The 19,454-nt window shown below is 38.2% G+C and overlaps 1 protein-coding gene across 4 annotated transcripts in view; it reads right to left on the bottom strand.

Moving 5' to 3' along the window:
* The window catches only part of lhx9 (LIM homeobox 9), a 31,451-nt gene extending 12,201 nt beyond the window's left edge, over window positions 1-19,250 (bottom strand). Inside the window, exons 1-4 of one of the 4 annotated variants that reach the window (XM_004913744.4) lie at window positions 18,996-19,250; window positions 14,860-15,121; window positions 7,521-7,723; window positions 6,111-6,472 (exon numbers count right to left, since the gene is read on the bottom strand). In XM_004913744.4, the coding sequence (XP_004913801.1) occupies window positions 6,111-6,472; window positions 7,521-7,723; window positions 14,860-15,036 (742 nt within the window). In that variant the 5' untranslated portion in view covers window positions 15,037-15,121; window positions 18,996-19,250. Of the gene's footprint in view, window positions 1-6,110; window positions 6,473-7,520; window positions 7,724-14,859; window positions 15,282-18,995 lie in introns of those variants that run through there. The other 3 variants (XM_004913745.4, XM_004913747.4, XM_002932154.5) reach the window with 3 other exon arrangements.
* Window positions 19,251-19,454: the final 204 nt, after the last annotated feature.

Here is a 19,454-nt window from a genome sequence, read left to right as displayed (position 1 = left end):
GGGCCAAGGGTCCAAGTGTTCTAGGGCCACAACTAGCAATTAAGGGCCCTTGTTATGAAACTGTGTAAAAGTGGCACCAAATATCACCATCTGAATGCCAGGCATCATTGTGTAAAAAACAGCAGTTTTATCAAACTGTGTATTCATTTTTGGCACAAGTTTTTCTGCATACAATTCATTAGGTGCTTGAACATACAGTGGAAAAAACAGCCATCATCCATTGGATTTTTTATGCAGTTTGCTTACTGACTGAATATATTTGCCATCTGCATTTTTCTCATTGAATGGGTAACACCATAAAAATAATGGCATAAAATAACAACATTTAATACAGTAATCAGGCAGTGTAAAAAGAGAATACACACCTTTATAATTTCTCTATGTATTGTTCCAACATAAATTATTTTACACAAATTGATAAATAGGCCTCTAGTCTCCTTGTCACCCTGAGGCCAGGGGCATAACTACATAACTGCATTTGCGGGGGGGCCAGAAGTGTAGGTGACCCAGTAAGGCCCTAATTAATAAGCATTTTCAATATACATTGGTAGAATTGATCAATTTCCAATGTTTTGGGGCCCAGTAACATCTAGTCAAGCCACTGCCTGGGACCAGTAGTTAACCTATCTTTATAATGCCACTTCTACCACACTGTTCTTGGTCACAGTTCTATACACAGCAATAGGCTGAATTTATCTCTGATATTTATGTTTATTTTTCCATAAATACAGTGTACATAACGAACAGGATGCAGAGACCACAGCAAGTTCCTATTTACAATTCTTACAACAAAATAGAGCAGTAAAGATGGCTACTAGCTTGGATTTCCAAAAGGCTTTTAAATAAAAATACAGGTATAGGACCCATTATACAGAATGTTCGGGACCAAGAGTATTCTGGATAAGGGGTCTTTCCGTAATTTGGATCTTCATACCATAAGTCTACTAAGAAATCAATAAAACATTAATTAAATCCAACAGGATTATTTTACATCCAGTAAGAATTGATTATATCTTAACTGGAATCAAATACAAAGCACTGTTTTATTTTTACAGAGAAAAAGGGGATCAATTATAAAAATCTGAATTATTTGATTAAATGGAGTCTATGGGAGACAGGCTTTCCATAATTTGGAGCTTTCTGGATATCGGGTTTCCGGATAACGGATCCCATACTTGTATATGATATTTTTATATTCATTGCTATCATATTTAATCAGGAATTGTACATAGACAGTAAGTACAGGGCTTTGGAGTACATTTTTAATATGTTATGGCATTTTAGCATCTTAGGGCCTGAATAAACGTCTATATAGAGGGATACTGCATGAGTTCTTATTTAAAGCAGCCCTTTGTTACTAAATTTTAGCCCATAGTGTCACATAGGAATCCTGCAGGATTTCCAGACAACTGAACTGAAGCAGTTGGGACTAGTATTACACAAACAGGGCAGATTTAGGGATAGTAACAGTAGTTACCACTGGTTAAAAAAAGTTACTGATCATTTTTTCTATTTGTACCAAATTTTGATATAACCATTCACTTGCACTGCTTTCATTTTAACACAGTGCTAGTTAGTTTTTGGAGATTAACAGGTGTGTTAGAGCTCAGTGGCAATGCTCTAACACTGTAATGAATCGTTAATTCTCAGAAAATAATTAGTATTGCACAGAATGGTGTTTGCTACTAATCCACAAACGGTCCGAAGGCGTCCGAATGCGTTTTTTCGCAATGATCGGTATTTTTGCGACTTTTTCGTCGCCCTCGCAACTTTTTCTATGTCCCGTGTTTTTTTCGCCGGCAGTGCGACTTTTTCGTATATTTTCCACTACTTTTTCATCGCCGGCGCGAAAAAAACGGATTGGTTTTTCCGCCGTTTACTATCGTTCAATACGATAAATTCGCGACAGCGACGAAAAAGTCGCGTCAAATACAAAAAACCGCGATGGCGACGAACAAGGCGCAAAATTTGCGTTTCCAATACAATTTTTTCCCTTTCGGGATTCGAACATTTACGTCAATTGAACATTTCCTGATAGTTAGGAAACTGTTAATAACAAACTGTTGTGGATCCCTTTGAATTCCCCAGTTCAACACATTAAATCTGCCTCATAGTGAGAGATAATGCAAGCTCTGCAGGTAAATTACTGGAGGCAGAGAGAATCTGACTTCCATTTGAGTGCTGCTCATGAGAGCTTATGCAGCAGCCCTATGTGACAGCCTTACCCACAGAAATGTGTCTGGACATTTGGTTAACCCTTTATGATATATTTTTGTTATATAGAAATAAAAACTGGCATTCATATTCATTTGAGCGCAATACCAATATCATGCAAAGATGATTACTAAATTGTGCTGAGAATGCTGGGATTAATGTAACACAAAAAAGCTGAAAGGCTTTTGGGGCAATAGCCCACACTCAGCAGTTTTAACAACATATTTAATACTATTCATAGAAAATCAAATCCGGGATAAGTTTGAGCTGAAGGGTCAAATATTATAAAGGATATCTGATATTCTAGCCATTCATTTTAACTGGCCGTGAAATTTCCAGAAATGGTATCTCCCAAGAGTCCATTAGGGGGCATTGTTCCTCAGCCTAATCGCTAGCAATGTTCTTTTGTCAGTTCAGTGGTTATTTTTGCAGCCAAAACACTTACCCTGTTCATTAGGGTTTAATCGCTTACGTCTTGTGATGTGTTAACTCATTTCTACACTTCCTACATACTGTACTTCTCACATAGGTGTGATGGTAGGAGTTCAATTTAATAGTAAGTGTAATTAGTATCACTGTCCCAGAGGGCTTAGTAACAGTATTTGTAAGACTAGAATATTGCTGTACTCTCACTACAGGCACTCTGTTGCACATGAAATAATAGATTTACTTAAAGTTTTACATTTGATCTGTTCCAATGCCTAAATAGTGTGTGTGTGTGTGTGTATATAGAGAGAGAGAGTACCACACGCTCAGGGACTAAAGAAAAAAAAGGTGCAAAAGAAAAAAAGTTTATTAAAATAACTATATATATATATATATATATACAAAAAAAAATATATATATATATATATGTGTGTGTGTGTGTGTGAATGCTTGAAAATTATTTTTTTTTTGCAGTTTTTTTTTTATTTAAAAATATGTGTGTGTGTGTGTGTATATGTACAAACAAAATGTTTATCCTTGCAATAATGTGCTTTTGGACACAGACCCAGTGATCTAGTTAAATGTAAGCGGCTGTATCTACTTGAAAGTGAAAAAAAAACATCTATATATATATATATATCTGTATAATGTATCCCATAACTATATATATATATAAAAAGGCTGAGGCACACACTTATAGGGATAACAACCTGGGTGCAAATCAGATAAACAATGTAAATATGTAAAAAATGCTGATGCACACCAGGAAAATTTAATCAAAAAAAGATACTTAGTTTATTTATATATATATATATATATAGTTATTTATATATATATAGTTATGGGATACATTATGCGGAAACCCGTTATCCAAAAAGCTCCGAATTAAGGGAAGGCCATCTCCTATTTTAATCAAATTATTCAAATTTTTAAAGATGATTTCCTTTTTCTCTGTAATAATAACACCTACTTGATCCCAACTAAGATATACTTAATCATTATTGAAGGCAAAACAGTCATATTGGGTTTATTTAATGTTTGAATTATATTTAGCAGACTTAAATTATGAAGATCCAAATTACAGAAAGATCCCTTATCCAGAAAAACCCAGGTCCCAAGCATTCTGGATAACAAGTCCCATACCTGTATATATATATATATATATATATATATATATAATTCATTTGTACATTAGTATAGGAAAGCAGATAAATATACTCTAATACTAATATTCATCTGGTACCATTTAGATTTGCGTTGTATCCTGTAAGCAAATCTGACAATAATGATATGAGTACTGTCTTGAAGAAGACATGATACATAACTGTAATTTATAAATATACCTATATATATCCATATTTGTACATCAATTGTCTAACTGCAACAACAATTTTTCCATTAGATGTAATGGTAGGGTAATGCAGATGAAATTGTGCAAACATAAAGATGAATAACAGTTTGTAAAAAAAAAATGATATAAAAGGAAAAACTGGAGAAATCAATGTTCATAAAAAATGAAGCATTTTTCACTCTTTCTTGGTAAATAGGTCCCTGGAGCAGAGCAATATGGCACTCACTCAAGGCATTGCTATAGATATCGCACTTCTTTGTAAATATTCAGTAACTCTGTATTACAGAGCCATGACAATATAACATACATTAATTATTATCTGTTATTTATATAGTGCCGGCATTTCTGCAGTGCTTTAGAGAGATAATACATCATTCACATCAGCCCCCCTTACAATCTAACATCTATATCACATTCGCACACAATGGGCAATTTTATTAAGGGACAATTATGTACTGAAATACAATAAAAAAATATTTTCTCAGTGAGACCAAGCCTTAAGAATCGAATTGTTAATTAACAATGTTTATCTCAATGTTTATGGGAAATGCTCACAAGAAATCTATTTGCCACAAACCGTATACTTAATGGATGTCTTAAAAATATCCCTTTTAGGAGTTATAATTTTTTTTAATACAATTTTGTGCAGAAAGCTACATTTCGGTCTTTAATTATAGGTTTACGTCTGCCCTTCTATGCAGTGTTATTACTGTATTAAAACACGACTGACTCATTTCTATAAACACTCTCGTTACCTGCAGACAAGGGGGGAGGTAATTAAGGCAATATAAATATGTTTTAACATTTATTTTCCTATTCATTTATTCTCATATAGGGCCCCCCAACAAAAGAACTGTTTCCTTCATCTACTGACTGCTGGAAACATAGGCCACAGTTGGCATTATAAAGAGGGCTTTGTTATAAGGAGTCTGACGTAAAACTGATAGTATTTAAAGTAGAAGCAAAGGTACAATCACAGTGATTGTAAGCCCTTACCTGAAACCCCGACCAGTGCTCCTGCTAGCAGAAAACCACACCAGCCGGGGTAAGTGTGAGACAGCGACCCTCATACTTTTTCTGTCTTCACGCCGCTTGCACATGCGAAAAGTGAAAAAGTCGAACTTTAACAAGAAAGTTGGTATTTTCACCCTACCGCTAATGCACCGGCCATGGGATTCGGAAAAGCGAAGACAGACAGAAATGGAACGCTGTCTCGCAGCTACCCCAGGCTGGAGCGGTTTTCTCCTAACAGGAGCCCCAGCCCGGGGTATCAGGTAAGCGATTACAATCATTGGGGGGAGCCTAACATTTTGGCACCCCCTCCCCCAGTAATTGTACCTTTCCTCCTTTTTCACATTTTTTTTTAGAGACTTTACCTGGTGGACTGGTGCTACAAAGGGGGCAGTATAACAGGGAAGCACTGACCTCTATAAATTAGTGTTCTCAATGGAGTAGGATCATCCTCTATAGTTAGTGAAATTTGGGGTTTAATATTCTTATTGAAAAATATATATTTATTATTTATATATATATATATATATTTTTTTTTTTTTTACCAACTAAAAATGTATGGCAGTCATAGCCAGAAAGAAGTTTTAGGTGTTTCTGCCATGGCAGTAAAGGGTTATTTGCTATAGTTCAACTTTAGGTGTTACTGGATGATTAAATGGTGCTTACTGGGCAAGGGATTCCAGTGTCACTCCTAATTAATTAGAAATAATTAGCACAGTCGGGGTCCTGTCCATATACATCACGCTCCGCAGAACATGAATCCTGGCTACTAGAATGCCTAGATTCCACGGGGATGCTACAAAAGGGACTACAGGCTGTAAGTAGGAGAGAGAATCCCAGGAAACTGTCGGTCACATGAACTGAATGAGGCAAACTAAGTTAATCACCGTGGCATGTTTAATGTGTTAAGTCAACCCTCGTCCCTACCACCCTGCACACAAACAAGGGAAAGCAATGAAGACGGTATGTTTAGTAAATCTGTACCATATAGTTAATTGGGGTTAAAAACATGGCCAAAGAACATTCCTATATTTGGGAACACAGCATGATTATAAAGAATAAAAAAGTGATCTCTAGGAAGTAAATGTGAATAGTGGGATTGTCTCACCTGAACTATAGTTGATGATGTCCACACCCAGAGCTGGACTCTTCCTCTTTCTTGGTCTTCCCTTTTGCACTGTGCCTGTCCCATTGCTGAAGTACGGCAGGGTGGCTATCCCCCCACCCTTGGCTGAGAGCTCAGTGTAATTTAGCTGCTGATGAAAGTCCCCCTGGACAAGAAGCTCAAAGTGAATCCGGCAGTAGACAAGGTTTTCCTTCATGCCAAAGTGATCTCCCGTGCTTAACGTCTTGTTACAGGTTGTGCACGTAAAGCAGCTTAGGTGGTAGACGGACTCCCGTGCTCGCATTACCATCTCTGAGGCTGAAATGCCAAGATGGCAACGGGCACACCTCTGCACCGAAAACCTTCTGGAGACAAGCAGAACTTCAGTTTACAATGGGCAATAATTGCTTCATAACATCTCATATTGTGTGTAACTAAATAGATCCCGGTGAAGCATCAACTTGAATTACACTGGCAGCTATTCCCACTTATATTGCAGCATGTTCTCCTCCCCCTTTATGTTACCTAAGAATCATATGTCAGTAGTCATCAACTTGTACAGCAACATTCATCATGAGCTTCCCAAATATTCAGAATAATGTACTCTCTCTGGCAGGCAGTGTGTTCTAAGCAGGATGGGTTATTAAGAGAGCTAAAAGTAAGCACTAGGGGTGTGCAGATGTACCGAGATACACCAGAGGTCCGTGTAATTGCACAAGGGTGGGAGAAAAGTTATATGGGCATTAGGGAAGGCATAAGGAGAATAATGAAACTATAAGAATTAAAAAAATGGCATTATTGTGTTACATGAATTACTCATTTTAGATCTATGTACAGCAATAAAAGCTGGTATAAAAGGGGTACGGAAAGAAGCATTGATAGGAACAGAAAGTTATATGGGTTCTGGCTGTGTATTGTACATATACTATTGTAAATGTGCCTATATAGGCAGGCCACAAATAGAAATGAGGATTCCTTGCCTACAATATATGTTTAAACACACAGACCACGAGTTACATAGAGACCCATTTACCAACATTCTCATTTTTGTGGTTTTAGAGGTTTTGGAAACCATGAATGCCAAGTGATTTATTAAAACAGCCTTTTAAAAAAAGCATGAATGAAAAAAACACACATTTTTCATTTTGTCACAAATGAAAGTCTAAAAACCCTGAAAACCTCTAAAACCACAAAGCAAAGAAAGATTAGCCATTTAAAATAGGACAGTTGCCATTGAGTTCTACATGACCTCGATGGCTCTTAGATGGCATATTATTATTATCAAATTTGTCGCGGTTTTGACACATAATAAATGGTGTTTTTCCCACAAAAAAAGTATTTTCGCACACAAAAATACAAATCATGAAAAAAAGCACAACCGTTAGTAAATGGTGTTGCAGATGGACAATATACCTGTAATAGTCCTCCTTGCAATATATACTGCCATCCTTAGCAAAGCAAGTCAGCTCCGACTCAAGGGCCAGCTTACATTCGCAGCACTTCAGGCAGCGCAGGTGCCACTGCTTGTCCACAGCCAAGAGGTAGTATCTGTCTGAGATCTTGCCCCCGCACCCAGCGCACAGTGCAGGCTTCTCAGGGCTCAGGGAAGGCATCCTCTGTGCAAATTCAGGAAAAATCACAGTCACTGCACTGTCTCCATAAATTGGATCAGAAAGACACATCTGATTGCTATTTACAAATGCATGCTACTAAGCAGGAACTATACGACTGACATTGGAAGCATCACTATACACAGATCATATTATATGGTGCTGATATCAGTTTGGACGGGATACTATATTTGCTTAATATATAAAATAGTGTCAGGGTGTCATTATTGTACTTACTTCATACAAAGAGCAGGTTGGTTGGTCGGTCAGTGTCGGATTAGATATTTTTTTATTTACATAAGACCATAAGTTATTCTATAAGTAATGTTTAGAATAAAGGATACCTGTACAGATAGCATACTCCAGAACATCTTTCCAACCACAGGCCTGTGGATTGGTTGCAGCTCATCCACTCATTTTTATACTGTCCAGGCTGCCCAAGGGCCCCACAGACTTATCTATAATATAATTCTTTCCATTTATTCCACTTGTGTGGTTTGACAGCTCTTCTTTTGAAGAAAAAGCTATGCTGCCATAACAGGGAGGTGCAATTTACAAATGGAAGAAGGAACACTGCCATCACACACAGGGGAAGTAGGAGCATTATGGTTATACATGGGTAAATGTATAAGGAGGTGCATTATGGGTATACATGGGCGGATGCATTATGGGTATACACAGGGAGAGATTTTGCATATAGTGGAAACAGAAGGTTTAATACTGATATTATACATAGGGATGCTGGGGTACAGAATGAATATACATGAATGATAAGATGCTATATTATGAAATGACACCTTAAGAAGGTGTAGATACATATTGTGGAACATGGCGTTTTACTGTTCTCTACAATGCAATATGGTTTATTCACAAGGATAAGCCAGTGCTGCAGAACTTTACACAAACTACTGTTGCAGTTTGATATCACATATTCTATAGTTATCATATAGAGCATCTTCCTAAAATATGGTGCCAAGTGCTGTGAATGTGGGGTCTGCCCTATTGGACTGGTTGGGTGAGATTTGGAGCAAACACTTTATTTGTACTTCACAGCTGGCTTTAATGACAATATTTATACATCTATATCTGGACACATGTTCCGTAAGAGCTTAAATCCAAGAAACCTGGGCAGATTCATTATATGGTGTAAAAAATGGTGGCAGAATTCACCACATATCGCTGCATTTTTATTATAGCGACTTCCGCCAGAACTTTGAAGCGGCGTTAAATTATCAGCATTAAATCTAAATCTGGTTTCAGATGGCATAAAATAAATCAGACTTTGATAAATTTGCCATTTATTTTAGACAGCTTTTTACACCATTTTTTCAGTGAATTTTATTTCACAAAGCATAATTAGTTGGCTTCTCTATGTTCCTATGCGTTTCCTCTTAGACAAACCCCTGGACCTATGGAAATCTGCTACCGCTACTTAGATAAAGCTCCAAAAAAGTAATTCAGAAATTACCGTTTGGAACAGTAGCACAGTATCTGATTCCATGTCTGCACTTACTGTACTTAAGTTCAGGGTCCTCTATCCTCTAGTCTATTATAAGACACTTAAAATGTTATGTCCAGCTTCAAAGTGAAGCAGCACAACTGGGTCTGTAAAAGACTGAAGGGCTTGGATAGATTTGGGCGAAGGTAATTTATTAGTGATTGCCCGTCATACCCAAACTTTTGTGTACTAATTCCCTGTGTTACTTTTCTTGTACTCCAGCTAATGAACTCTTTCCCCTTATGTTTTCACAACAGATATTGGTTTTCACCATTTTATCCCATGCACTGTAATCTTTTTTTTTGTCCCATACATTTCCTCTGTTTTGATGTGCCCGTTCCCACCATTCTGTCGCTCAACTTCCCCTTTGTCATTTATCATTTTCTTCTTTCTTTTCTCTTCTCCTGCACATTCGTGCCTTATCCCCTGTCTTTTCTTTACTTCTCTTTGTTTACCACTTCTTCTTTCCACTGCTACTGCTTCTGCTCCTAAGGCTGCCCTAAGGCAATCACTGTGTACTACTCTGCTTACATCAGCCTTATATAGACAGAGAAATGCAAAGACCATTGCTTTCATACAGAGAGAGAGAGGGACCGGCAATGGTTGGACTAGTGATGCCCACAATCAATCATTTCTGACTCAGCAAAATACCATATTCTGAACAAATTAAAAAATAGGCACAATGCCCCAAACTGCACCATCTATTCATAAACATGCTATCCCTGCAATTGCCCTGTGCTTTAAAGCCACATAAAATCTGGTATTTGAGATTGGGTCCAGCTGAATACCAACAAATTTGAATCCCAGAAAGCAGGCAACTTTAGAACTTGCAAATACTTCTGTTATTCACCAAATCCCAAACTGAATCCTAGTTTGATTGGTTACTATACTGAATCCAATAAATCCTAACATCTGCACTCCATGTTCCTCTACATAATGTGTAATACCAGATATCATACCAGAGTTTAGGTTCTTTTATATAATATATGTATATATATATATGATAGATAGCTATAGATAATAGATAGATAATAGATAGATAGATGATAGATAGATAGATGATAGATAGATAGATAGATAGATGATAGATAGATAGATAGATAGATAGATAGATAGATAGATAGATAGATAGACAGATAGATAGATAGATGATAGATAGATAGATGATAGATAGATAGATAGATAGATAGATAGATGATAGATAGATAGATAGATAGATAGATAGATAGATAGATAAATAGAAAGTTCCAAATTACGGGAAGGCCATCTCCCATAGACTTGATTTTAATTGAATAATTTGCATTTTTTAAATGATTTCCTTTTTCTCTGTAATAACACACAATACAATACAACAAAATACCTTGTACTGTACTTGATCTTATCTAAGATATAATTAATCCTTATTGGATGAAAATAATCCTGTTCCAGATCCAGATTACAGAAACATCCCTTATCTGGAAAACCCCAGGTCCAGAGCATTCTGGATAACAGGTCCTATAGCTGTACAATGATCTGGCAGTTACAATGGTTGATAGACACAAGCATCACTAGTTTCACCCTTTTTGCAGTCATTATACTAGTGCATGCAGAAAGGATGGATGTAGGGCATGAGAGCATTAGTAGAACTATCAGCTGTTGATATTTGTCTCCCAGCACCCACCACTTGCTGAGGGCTGTTAGGGGTTGCTGGGAATTGCAGTACCAAAAGGCCATAGGTTGGACTGATCTACTTTATATCAACAAAGAGGCCCCGCAGTGTGTTTTCCCACAGCTCAGCACCACTATAGAGGGTTCTGCAGTTACCCTTATGAGATCAGGCTCAGAGTGAGAGTGGAAAAGTACTGTGCTAACATCCTATACAGGTAAGGAGAAGCTAGGGGAAAATGTGATTATAAACTTTCTCCTACTGTAGGGCTACTTATTATACACAGCAATGTGCACAGATTGTATACCAGGCATAGGCAGCCCCTGCCCCATAGAGCTTACAATTCAAATGTGTTCTCCCCAGTGCAGACAAAAAATGATTTGGCTGAGACCACTTGGGATTTATAGAGGAAGTGGCTCACCAGTGGAATCCAGCCCTGCCTGACTCATGGGCCAGTAATGTAAGCCCTTTGCCTTCTCACTTCTCCCATACAAATATTATTATTCCTCACAAGGAAGGGGCAGTCGCTATAATCACATTATACACAGGAGAAGGGGCACTTACAGTATTGATAAGGTAGGTAGATCAGCAGGTATGGTGGATTAGTAAGGGGCATTACAGGAATGAAAGACAGAGGTTAAAGGGAAGGGTATATTATCAGTATAGTATATAGTAGGTACAGTTATTCTCATTGATACCAAACAATAATGCCTTTATGAATAATGTGCGTTGCTAATACCTACTACACGTGGGAGACACTGTCGCCAGATATGGGTATTGATATTTACAACAGTCACATATTTGGGAAATATTCCAGTGACAACACCTTCCCAGCCTGTGACACTTGTAGCACTTGCATTATATTCCAACAGGCATTTGCTATATTTACATCCTGAGCGGGCTCTAGGCTAAATGGCGCACTCATAGAAAACTGAAATTGGCACTATCTCTAATTAAAACTGACGCGCAGAATCACTAAACATCGCACAGGAATATTCATTTCCTCAACAGCAGTTGTGTAGTACAAGTACAGATATATAGGGAGAGGGTCAGTTTAGGTCCTCCTTGCTATGATTCCCTGTGTGTTGCCATACACACACATCACAAAGGATGACACATTGGCATGAAATGCTGAGAGCAAAGTGCCTGGCAGTGCCAATCAGTATATTAATAGTGTTCTAGCAATGTCACATGGCAGCCCCTCCAGCTGATGGGAACTACAACCCCCAGCAGCCTCTCACTGTTAGAGAATTCTGGGAAACACCAGTTTGCTATAGCTTTAGTTATTGATGGGACAACAGGGCAAAGGGTGTTTATACCAGATGCCTGCAACCTGTGGCACAGCCTCCATATGGCTTGTCCTGCTGATACCATATCATGTACAGTACAAAGAGCTTGCAGGGTACATAACATTACACAATATAAGATAAAGAGTTTGCTGACATATTCCTTGTTGAATATTTTGTTATAGATTTATTTAATATTTTATATCTAGTGTACTGGTGTGTTTTTTTTATGTGTAGCCCAAACAAGCGTTTCTATCTTCCTTTCTAGCATCCTTATTCCTCAACCATTTCTTTTAAAATAACTAAAATACTGATAGTATCCTATTAAAGGCAATGAAATATATATATATGTATACCAGAAATAAAACCACATGTTAAAGCCCTAAATGTCTTCCCTTCCCTAGCTTTTTTTAATTAATATATTTGAATATTTTGTTATAGATTTATTTAATATTTTGTATCTACTTGTGCACTGGTGTGTTTTTTATGTGTAGCCTAAACAAGCGTTTCTATCTTCTTTTCTGGCATCCTTATTCCTCAACCATTTCTTTTAAAATAACTGAAATACTGATAGTATCCTTTTAAAGGCAATGAAATATATATAGATATATAAGTAACCAGCAATAAAACCACATGTTAAAGCCCTAAACGACTTCCCTTCCCCAACCTTTTTTTTAATTAATATATTTATTTTCAGTTATTTATAAACTACATTAGGGGGTATTTTCTGTATTCCGAAAAAGGTGTTAAAATAACATTGGGCTCCTTTCACAGGAAAGAGATTGAAAATTTGTTTTTGGTGTTTTAACCTCTTTACTGCTAAAAAAAAAATAGGCGGAAAACTCTCAAAATACTTTACTATGGATGAAAAAAAGAACAAGAAAGAAAGAAAGAGGAATTAGTTATGTTTGCATGCATTTTATACACACAATTTTTTGTGTTATTGTGTGCTTTTTCTTGTAAAAAAATTTAATATTTTTAGGAATGTTATAATAACCTATAGAATAAGGAATAGGGAATTTCTGCTCATTATATGTGTGTGTCACACCAGTACATTTAAGGAAATTATGTTGCATCTCACTGTATGCTGGGCTACATGTAAGCTACACCATAAGGCGCTGTTTAACTGCACATTTAAGATCTATCTATCTATCATCTATCTATCTATCTATCTATCATCTATCTAGTCTATTTACACATATAGTGCTTGTGTATGTTATAATGACACAGACGCTGCTTAAACCCAGCATAGATCCTTAAAATTCAGAGGTATTAACACATTAGTATCTGTCTGTATAGCTCCCCAGAGACCTTATTAAAGCAGGAGAGAATATCCCTTATCCACTAATGAGGCTTGATCTCTGTCTAATCTGTTTTTTTACTGACCCCAATTAACATTCTCTTTCTTCCCATGACTGCTGGTCTGTTAATTTTTACATTTTAATACAAATATTATGCCGTTTATTAATCTTAAGAATAAATGTTATTTTTGTATCCCGCTGAATAATTGTGGGTTAACAAAATGCTCCAGTTGATCCCAAAATAAGCATACTTAGCTGTAATGTATGGTTTAGGGGCTTTTGCTTTTGGTTTCTTCCAAATTGTGTTTAAAAAAAAGGTTTATGGACTTTAAAATGATCTAATACAGTCCAAAGGTGTTGGAGATAGTTTTGTAAGAAAGTTAATTTCCCCCCAATAAAAACTGTGGGAGTTTCTGGCAAATTTAAAAAAAAATCCCAGAGAATGGTGATTTGCTGATATAGAAACTTTGATTGTTAATTCAATACCGAATGATACAAATGTTTGCTTAATATATAAATGAAGCTGTAAACATGTCTATTTGATTTTTTGAATTACAGTTTTAAGCAAAAGAATTAAAAGCTAAAAGTAAAATGTTTAATTAACAAAACTGGATAGTTTATATGGATATTAAACTGTTATTATTAAGAATAAGAACTGAAAATAGAATTAGAAGTGATAACTATTGTAAGGTTCATCTGGGAAGGAACATTCGATAGAAACTTCTGACTGAAAGCCGTGAACATTCGTTCAGTATTCGTTAGATTTTCTGTTCTTTCATTAAATTCGTTTCCTGACAGCAAACTGAACTGAATGCTTCGCTACCAAATACCTCATGAGTTTTTGATGTGACCCAGTGATCTAAATCTCACAGATTTTTCCTTGGAATAAGAAAAGCACAAATATACCAACCGGTGCCAGGAAAGCGCACCTGTCTGAGCTACTGAGATTCCGAGAATAAATAATTAGAATAAACAAAATAGGTAATCGACTTAAGCAAAATAAGTCCAGTAACAAAAAAGAAAATTATATTTTAAAAATTGCGTTAGAGATTGAAAAATATTCCGATTTTAAAGACAGAATAGGATAAGATGAAAAGTACATATACATAGAGAGAGAGAAAGGTTGATTGAAATATTGTTTTCTCCAGTGCTAAATCTTTTATTTTCCATCTGCTAATTATTTATACAATTAAAAACTGTTTAATATATGACACAGGGGAGCCTATGTTGATTTATTGTATCCATGCATGTATAATAACTATATGTACATGTTTAAATGTATGGTTTCCTTCTAATAATGCATGTGGTTGTATTTCCATCAATGTGTTTGTGTGTATATTTATATGTACATATACAAACAGAGGATGATGTGCGACAGAAGTTGTACCAACAGGGTACACACGGCTACTTACTGTTTCTCTGCCATTGACCTGGATACCCTTGGCCAAGCGGCTGTCAGCGGACTTGGACCTCCTCTCCATCTCTTCCATGATGCCTTGGATGTGGCCCCCGGTTATCCCATGGAAGAGCATGGCTGCTGGCCGGAAAGGATAGGCACTTTCGTCTGTTCTACACCCCACAATTTCCATATACGGCCCCCCACAGTTGCTTGCAGCATGCGAGCCCACAAGGCAGCGATAGGACGTGCTCTCCCAGTCGTTGCTCCGGATGGTGCTATAGAGACAGCAGCAAGGGGAGACAGTCAGCCATACGGTGCTAGCGGAACTTGCCTGGTGAGTGCGGAGGCTCCCAGGGACTGGTGAGTGCGGAGGCTCCCAGGGACCACTGAGCGGAGCCGCAGAGAAAGCAGGAGAATTTGTGAGAGAGCAGAAACCAGCCCATATCAGGATCTGCTCTGGAGGAGGGGCTGAGAATATTTAGGCATAACAAAAGGCTGTCATGCACTAGAGAAGCCCCCCCCTGACTGCCTGAAAGGCTAATTTTAACCAAAATAATCTGTCGGGCTACAGCCACTAGGCTTGCCTTTAACCCTCTCGCTGCCAGGGGCTGGCACACAGTACCCTTAAGGAGCAGGCAGCGGGACGGGATTTTTGAGGGTCCCTTACAACCTCTGTTTTAGTACAATTACACCCGTCCCCCTCTCTGTAGGTTTCATGGGTTACTGCCCAGTGCCCAGCACTGCTCAACAAACTCTGTTTCACTGTCTTTGCTCAAATGCCCATTCACCACCTTGGCATAGACTGAAACCCACCGGCTCAGTTGAAAACAGGCTCCCCATTTCCCATCATGATCAGAATCCCTTTCAATGCCAGTATGGGACTAACTGAAGCTAAATTCCAGAGATACCAACCCTGAAGATTACAGGTGGTTCTGCTGCAGGGGACCCTGCTCTTGGTGCCCCCCCCCCCCCCAATCAATATTTTTCTATTGTTTTATATGTTAGATATAGCACGTGTAGTAGGCCCAGAGGAAAAACTAGATTTTTGATGGTGATTTTGGAGCTGTGTATTCTGCTCTCCCTAAAAAAATAAAGAATCAGGGGGCCCTGATCACAAAATCTTATGGGGATTTCTTTTATCCAGATGTTTTATTGCACCCTTTATATTATATGAAATAATATCTGTATGAATAACTGAGTCCTCATTTATGTGGCAGCTCCAGCCAGGCAGGCGGAGATTCAGTGCAGATGATGGGGGAAGATGTCATTAGGACCCTAAAGCTGGTTATCCTATGGAATAACTAATCCCAGAGAAGGATTAGCCTACTAGCCCTGTGTGTCGCTATGCACTATTGTATATAAATAATATACCTTGTGCCCCTTCCCTGCCTGGCACTTGGGCAGTCCCTCAATATCCTCTACATACTGCCTCTACTCCTGCCTTAGAATGCAAGCTCTTGGAGACAAACACTGCTTTTCTAGCTAAATGGCTTCTCTAGAGCCAATACAGAAATATAGGTAGGTACGATAGATAAATAGATGGATAGATGATACATACATACATACATACATACATAGACAGTCATGAAGCTGAAAGCTATCCAAGCATTCCGATAGCTATAAAGACTCAAACAGGAGCAGGGGCAGTGCTTGGCAGGTTACTTTATCTCTAGAAATAATTATGGGTGGCATTGGCTTGGGGGGCTCTTGTGCCACACGGTTACCCATTTAGTTAGCATAAACAATTTCACCAGATAATTCCCTCCTTAGTGCGGTCTGTGAAAAGGCTAATTTAAGAAATACCAATAAATGTCCGTTTTATGCCTGGGCTGTAAAAGCTGGAGAGGTTACTGGAGTCTAATGCCCTGTGCTTCTGCTCATGTATATATTATATATATATATATTATGTACCTGCCCAATCCTTGCTTTCCTATTCCTCGTTCTGTTATCATAGCCTCCCCCAAGTCTTCCCTTATGCCCCCCATACTTGTTTGGTCCTGGGAGACTTTACATTAGATTATTCCAACATTCTGCTTTGCCTTCATTTGCCTTTTGTTTTTTAATATCCTCCCGACCGTAGCAGGTTGTATCTACTCAGCATGCCCAGCTTTATGCACTGGCAAGATCTGTCCCTCCCCGAAATAAGAAATAATAAGATATATATATAGAAATAATATATAATATATATCTTTTTCTAATAGTGTGTGCGTGCATTTATTTATATAGTGTGTGAATGTATTTCCATAGACGGAGGATGGGAGGAAAGGTTTGCCTACAGGGTCACGAACAAAATAAGCCAAGAGAATAATAGGAACAACATGTTTATAGAGAATAATAGGAAATGTTAGGTATCTGCTTGTGTATAAAGTAAAAGGAATTTCAGTAAATGCCCCATAGTTGCTTGACTGCCAGCTGTTTGTATCTAAAAAGTATGGTTATGTGTTATGTTATGTGCTAGGCAGTGCCCTGTGCCAGTCCCTGGGTGCCCCAATAATCAGAATAATGACTGCCCCGCTATCACTGCTCATTAGTGGCCCCACATACTTTTACTGAGCGGATCCTGTGCCTCTCAGGCTGCCCAAATAGGATCACTGTGCCCACAATAAATATCTCGTTAGTGGTGCCTGGAGGCAAGAAATGAGCCCATTGGAGTGTAAAGGCTTTGGCTAGCTCCCCTACTCCGACTGGGATGGGACCAGCTTGGCACACTGGGTGTGGGGATGACCAGCAGCACTGAGATGCCCACTGTGCCACGGTGGCGAAACTACCTGGCACATTTGGTACAGTGACTTCCTGCCGTAGCTGAGATCACTCACCCTGATATTCTGATATTCATTTGGGTATAGAAATGTACAGAGTGTCTGGCACACTATTTGAAGCAAGCAGTATCAGACAAACAAGAAATAACTGAATATATTTAGAAAGAGATAACACAAGAAAAGGGTGTCAGGCATTTGATATTATACACATTCATGCATTAAATTGGATCCGAACATATGTGTGTGTGTGTGTGTGTGTGAAAATCTATATAGAAACTGTATATATATATATATGTTGAGTTTTTTGTTCGTTTAGCTGTTTTGCTGTACACACACGTACACACACGTACACACATGTCTATCCGACCCTACATATATATAACTATGCCTACAAACCCATGTACACACTAGGTTACAGAGGGTTTGATTAAGGACACAAGGTAGCAGTAAAATGGCAAATTCAAATCGGTGAGATGAACCCAGGTAGCTGAGTACAATACATTTTCTATCTTGGGAACCCAACAGTATTTATACACAAGAATACACAATATATGCTTTTCTAGATATATATTGCAGCAAAAAAAAATGCATATATATATATATATATATATATATGGATAAATAGATGGTATATAGATAGATAGATGATAGATAGAAAAATCTAATTTGATAGCAAAAATGAATAGATAATTATGTACCTAAAAAAGACTACAGTAAAGCTTCTTTTATCTATCCTAAACACAATAAATGTCTGTATTATAGGTGTTCTTTGTTTTTCTTTATATAAAAAAAAAAAAAATTCCAAACGAAAAAGTATGGTAATCAAAACGAGTTTAGTATGATCCCGTTGTATATAATTATTAAAAAGCTCAGCGTCAACCTGGATCCCATTTGTAAAATGCAGCAAATAGCCCAGATGCCATAAAACCAGCTGTAAATGCAAATGAGTTGGAGTCAGTTATATTCAGGCTCTGGCATTATATTTATCTGCTAAGCGCCCTAATAGCAGATGGATATGAATGGGTGCCGGAGAGATATATATCTCTGTAAATTGCTCTCACTGGCATATCCACTGGGCAGCCTAATCGCTAGATGCACCAATTACATCCTTGTATTCTATATGTATGTGTGCTATCTATATCAGATGGAGATAGATAGATAGATAGATATATAGATAGAATCAACAAATACACCCACATATAGATACATATAAATCTATTACACCAAACACATTTACAGAATATATTGACCCGCCAGTTGCTCCATGTACCCAGCCTGGGCAAGACTCACAGTCAGGCCGCTTCATATAATACCTGCCAATGTAGCTACGACAGAGTTCCCTATTGAGCTGAGCGTGACAATGAGCGCTACTGCGACTGAAATCGCTTACCGTGCCACTTGCGCTGCTCAGGGTGCAGCCGATGCCTCTCAGTGTCAGTGGGAAGATGTGTGGGACCCGGGGAGATGCTGAGTTCGGCGGGGGCTGGTCCCTCTCGCTGCAAAAAGTCTCTCAGGTAATGAAAACAAACAGGATGCTGAGTGATATTCCGTGCCAGCCTGCAGGTGATCTGTCCTCTCCTCACTTCTCCTGCGGAGGCTCTCAGGGACCGCTGAGCGGAGCGGCAGAGAAAGCAGGAGAAGTTGTGAGAGAGCAGAAACCAGCCCATATCAGGATCTGCTCTGGAGGAGGGGCTGAGAATATTTAGGCATAACAAAAGGCTGTCATGCACAAGAGAAGTCCCCCCCCCCCCCCCGTTGATGGACAAGTAGTGACAAAAGGGGTTGGGGGGTCACCCTGGCGCCCCCTCCCTTTGCCACTTAATGGAGACTGAAGAAGGGCATAGAGAGA

The sequence above is a fragment of the Xenopus tropicalis genome, chromosome 4 (assembly GCF_000004195.4).
Source record: "Xenopus tropicalis strain Nigerian chromosome 4, UCB_Xtro_10.0, whole genome shotgun sequence".
Classification (NCBI taxonomy): domain Eukaryota; kingdom Metazoa; phylum Chordata; class Amphibia; order Anura; family Pipidae; genus Xenopus; species Xenopus tropicalis.
This window is presented reverse-complemented; position numbering and strand designations above follow the sequence as displayed.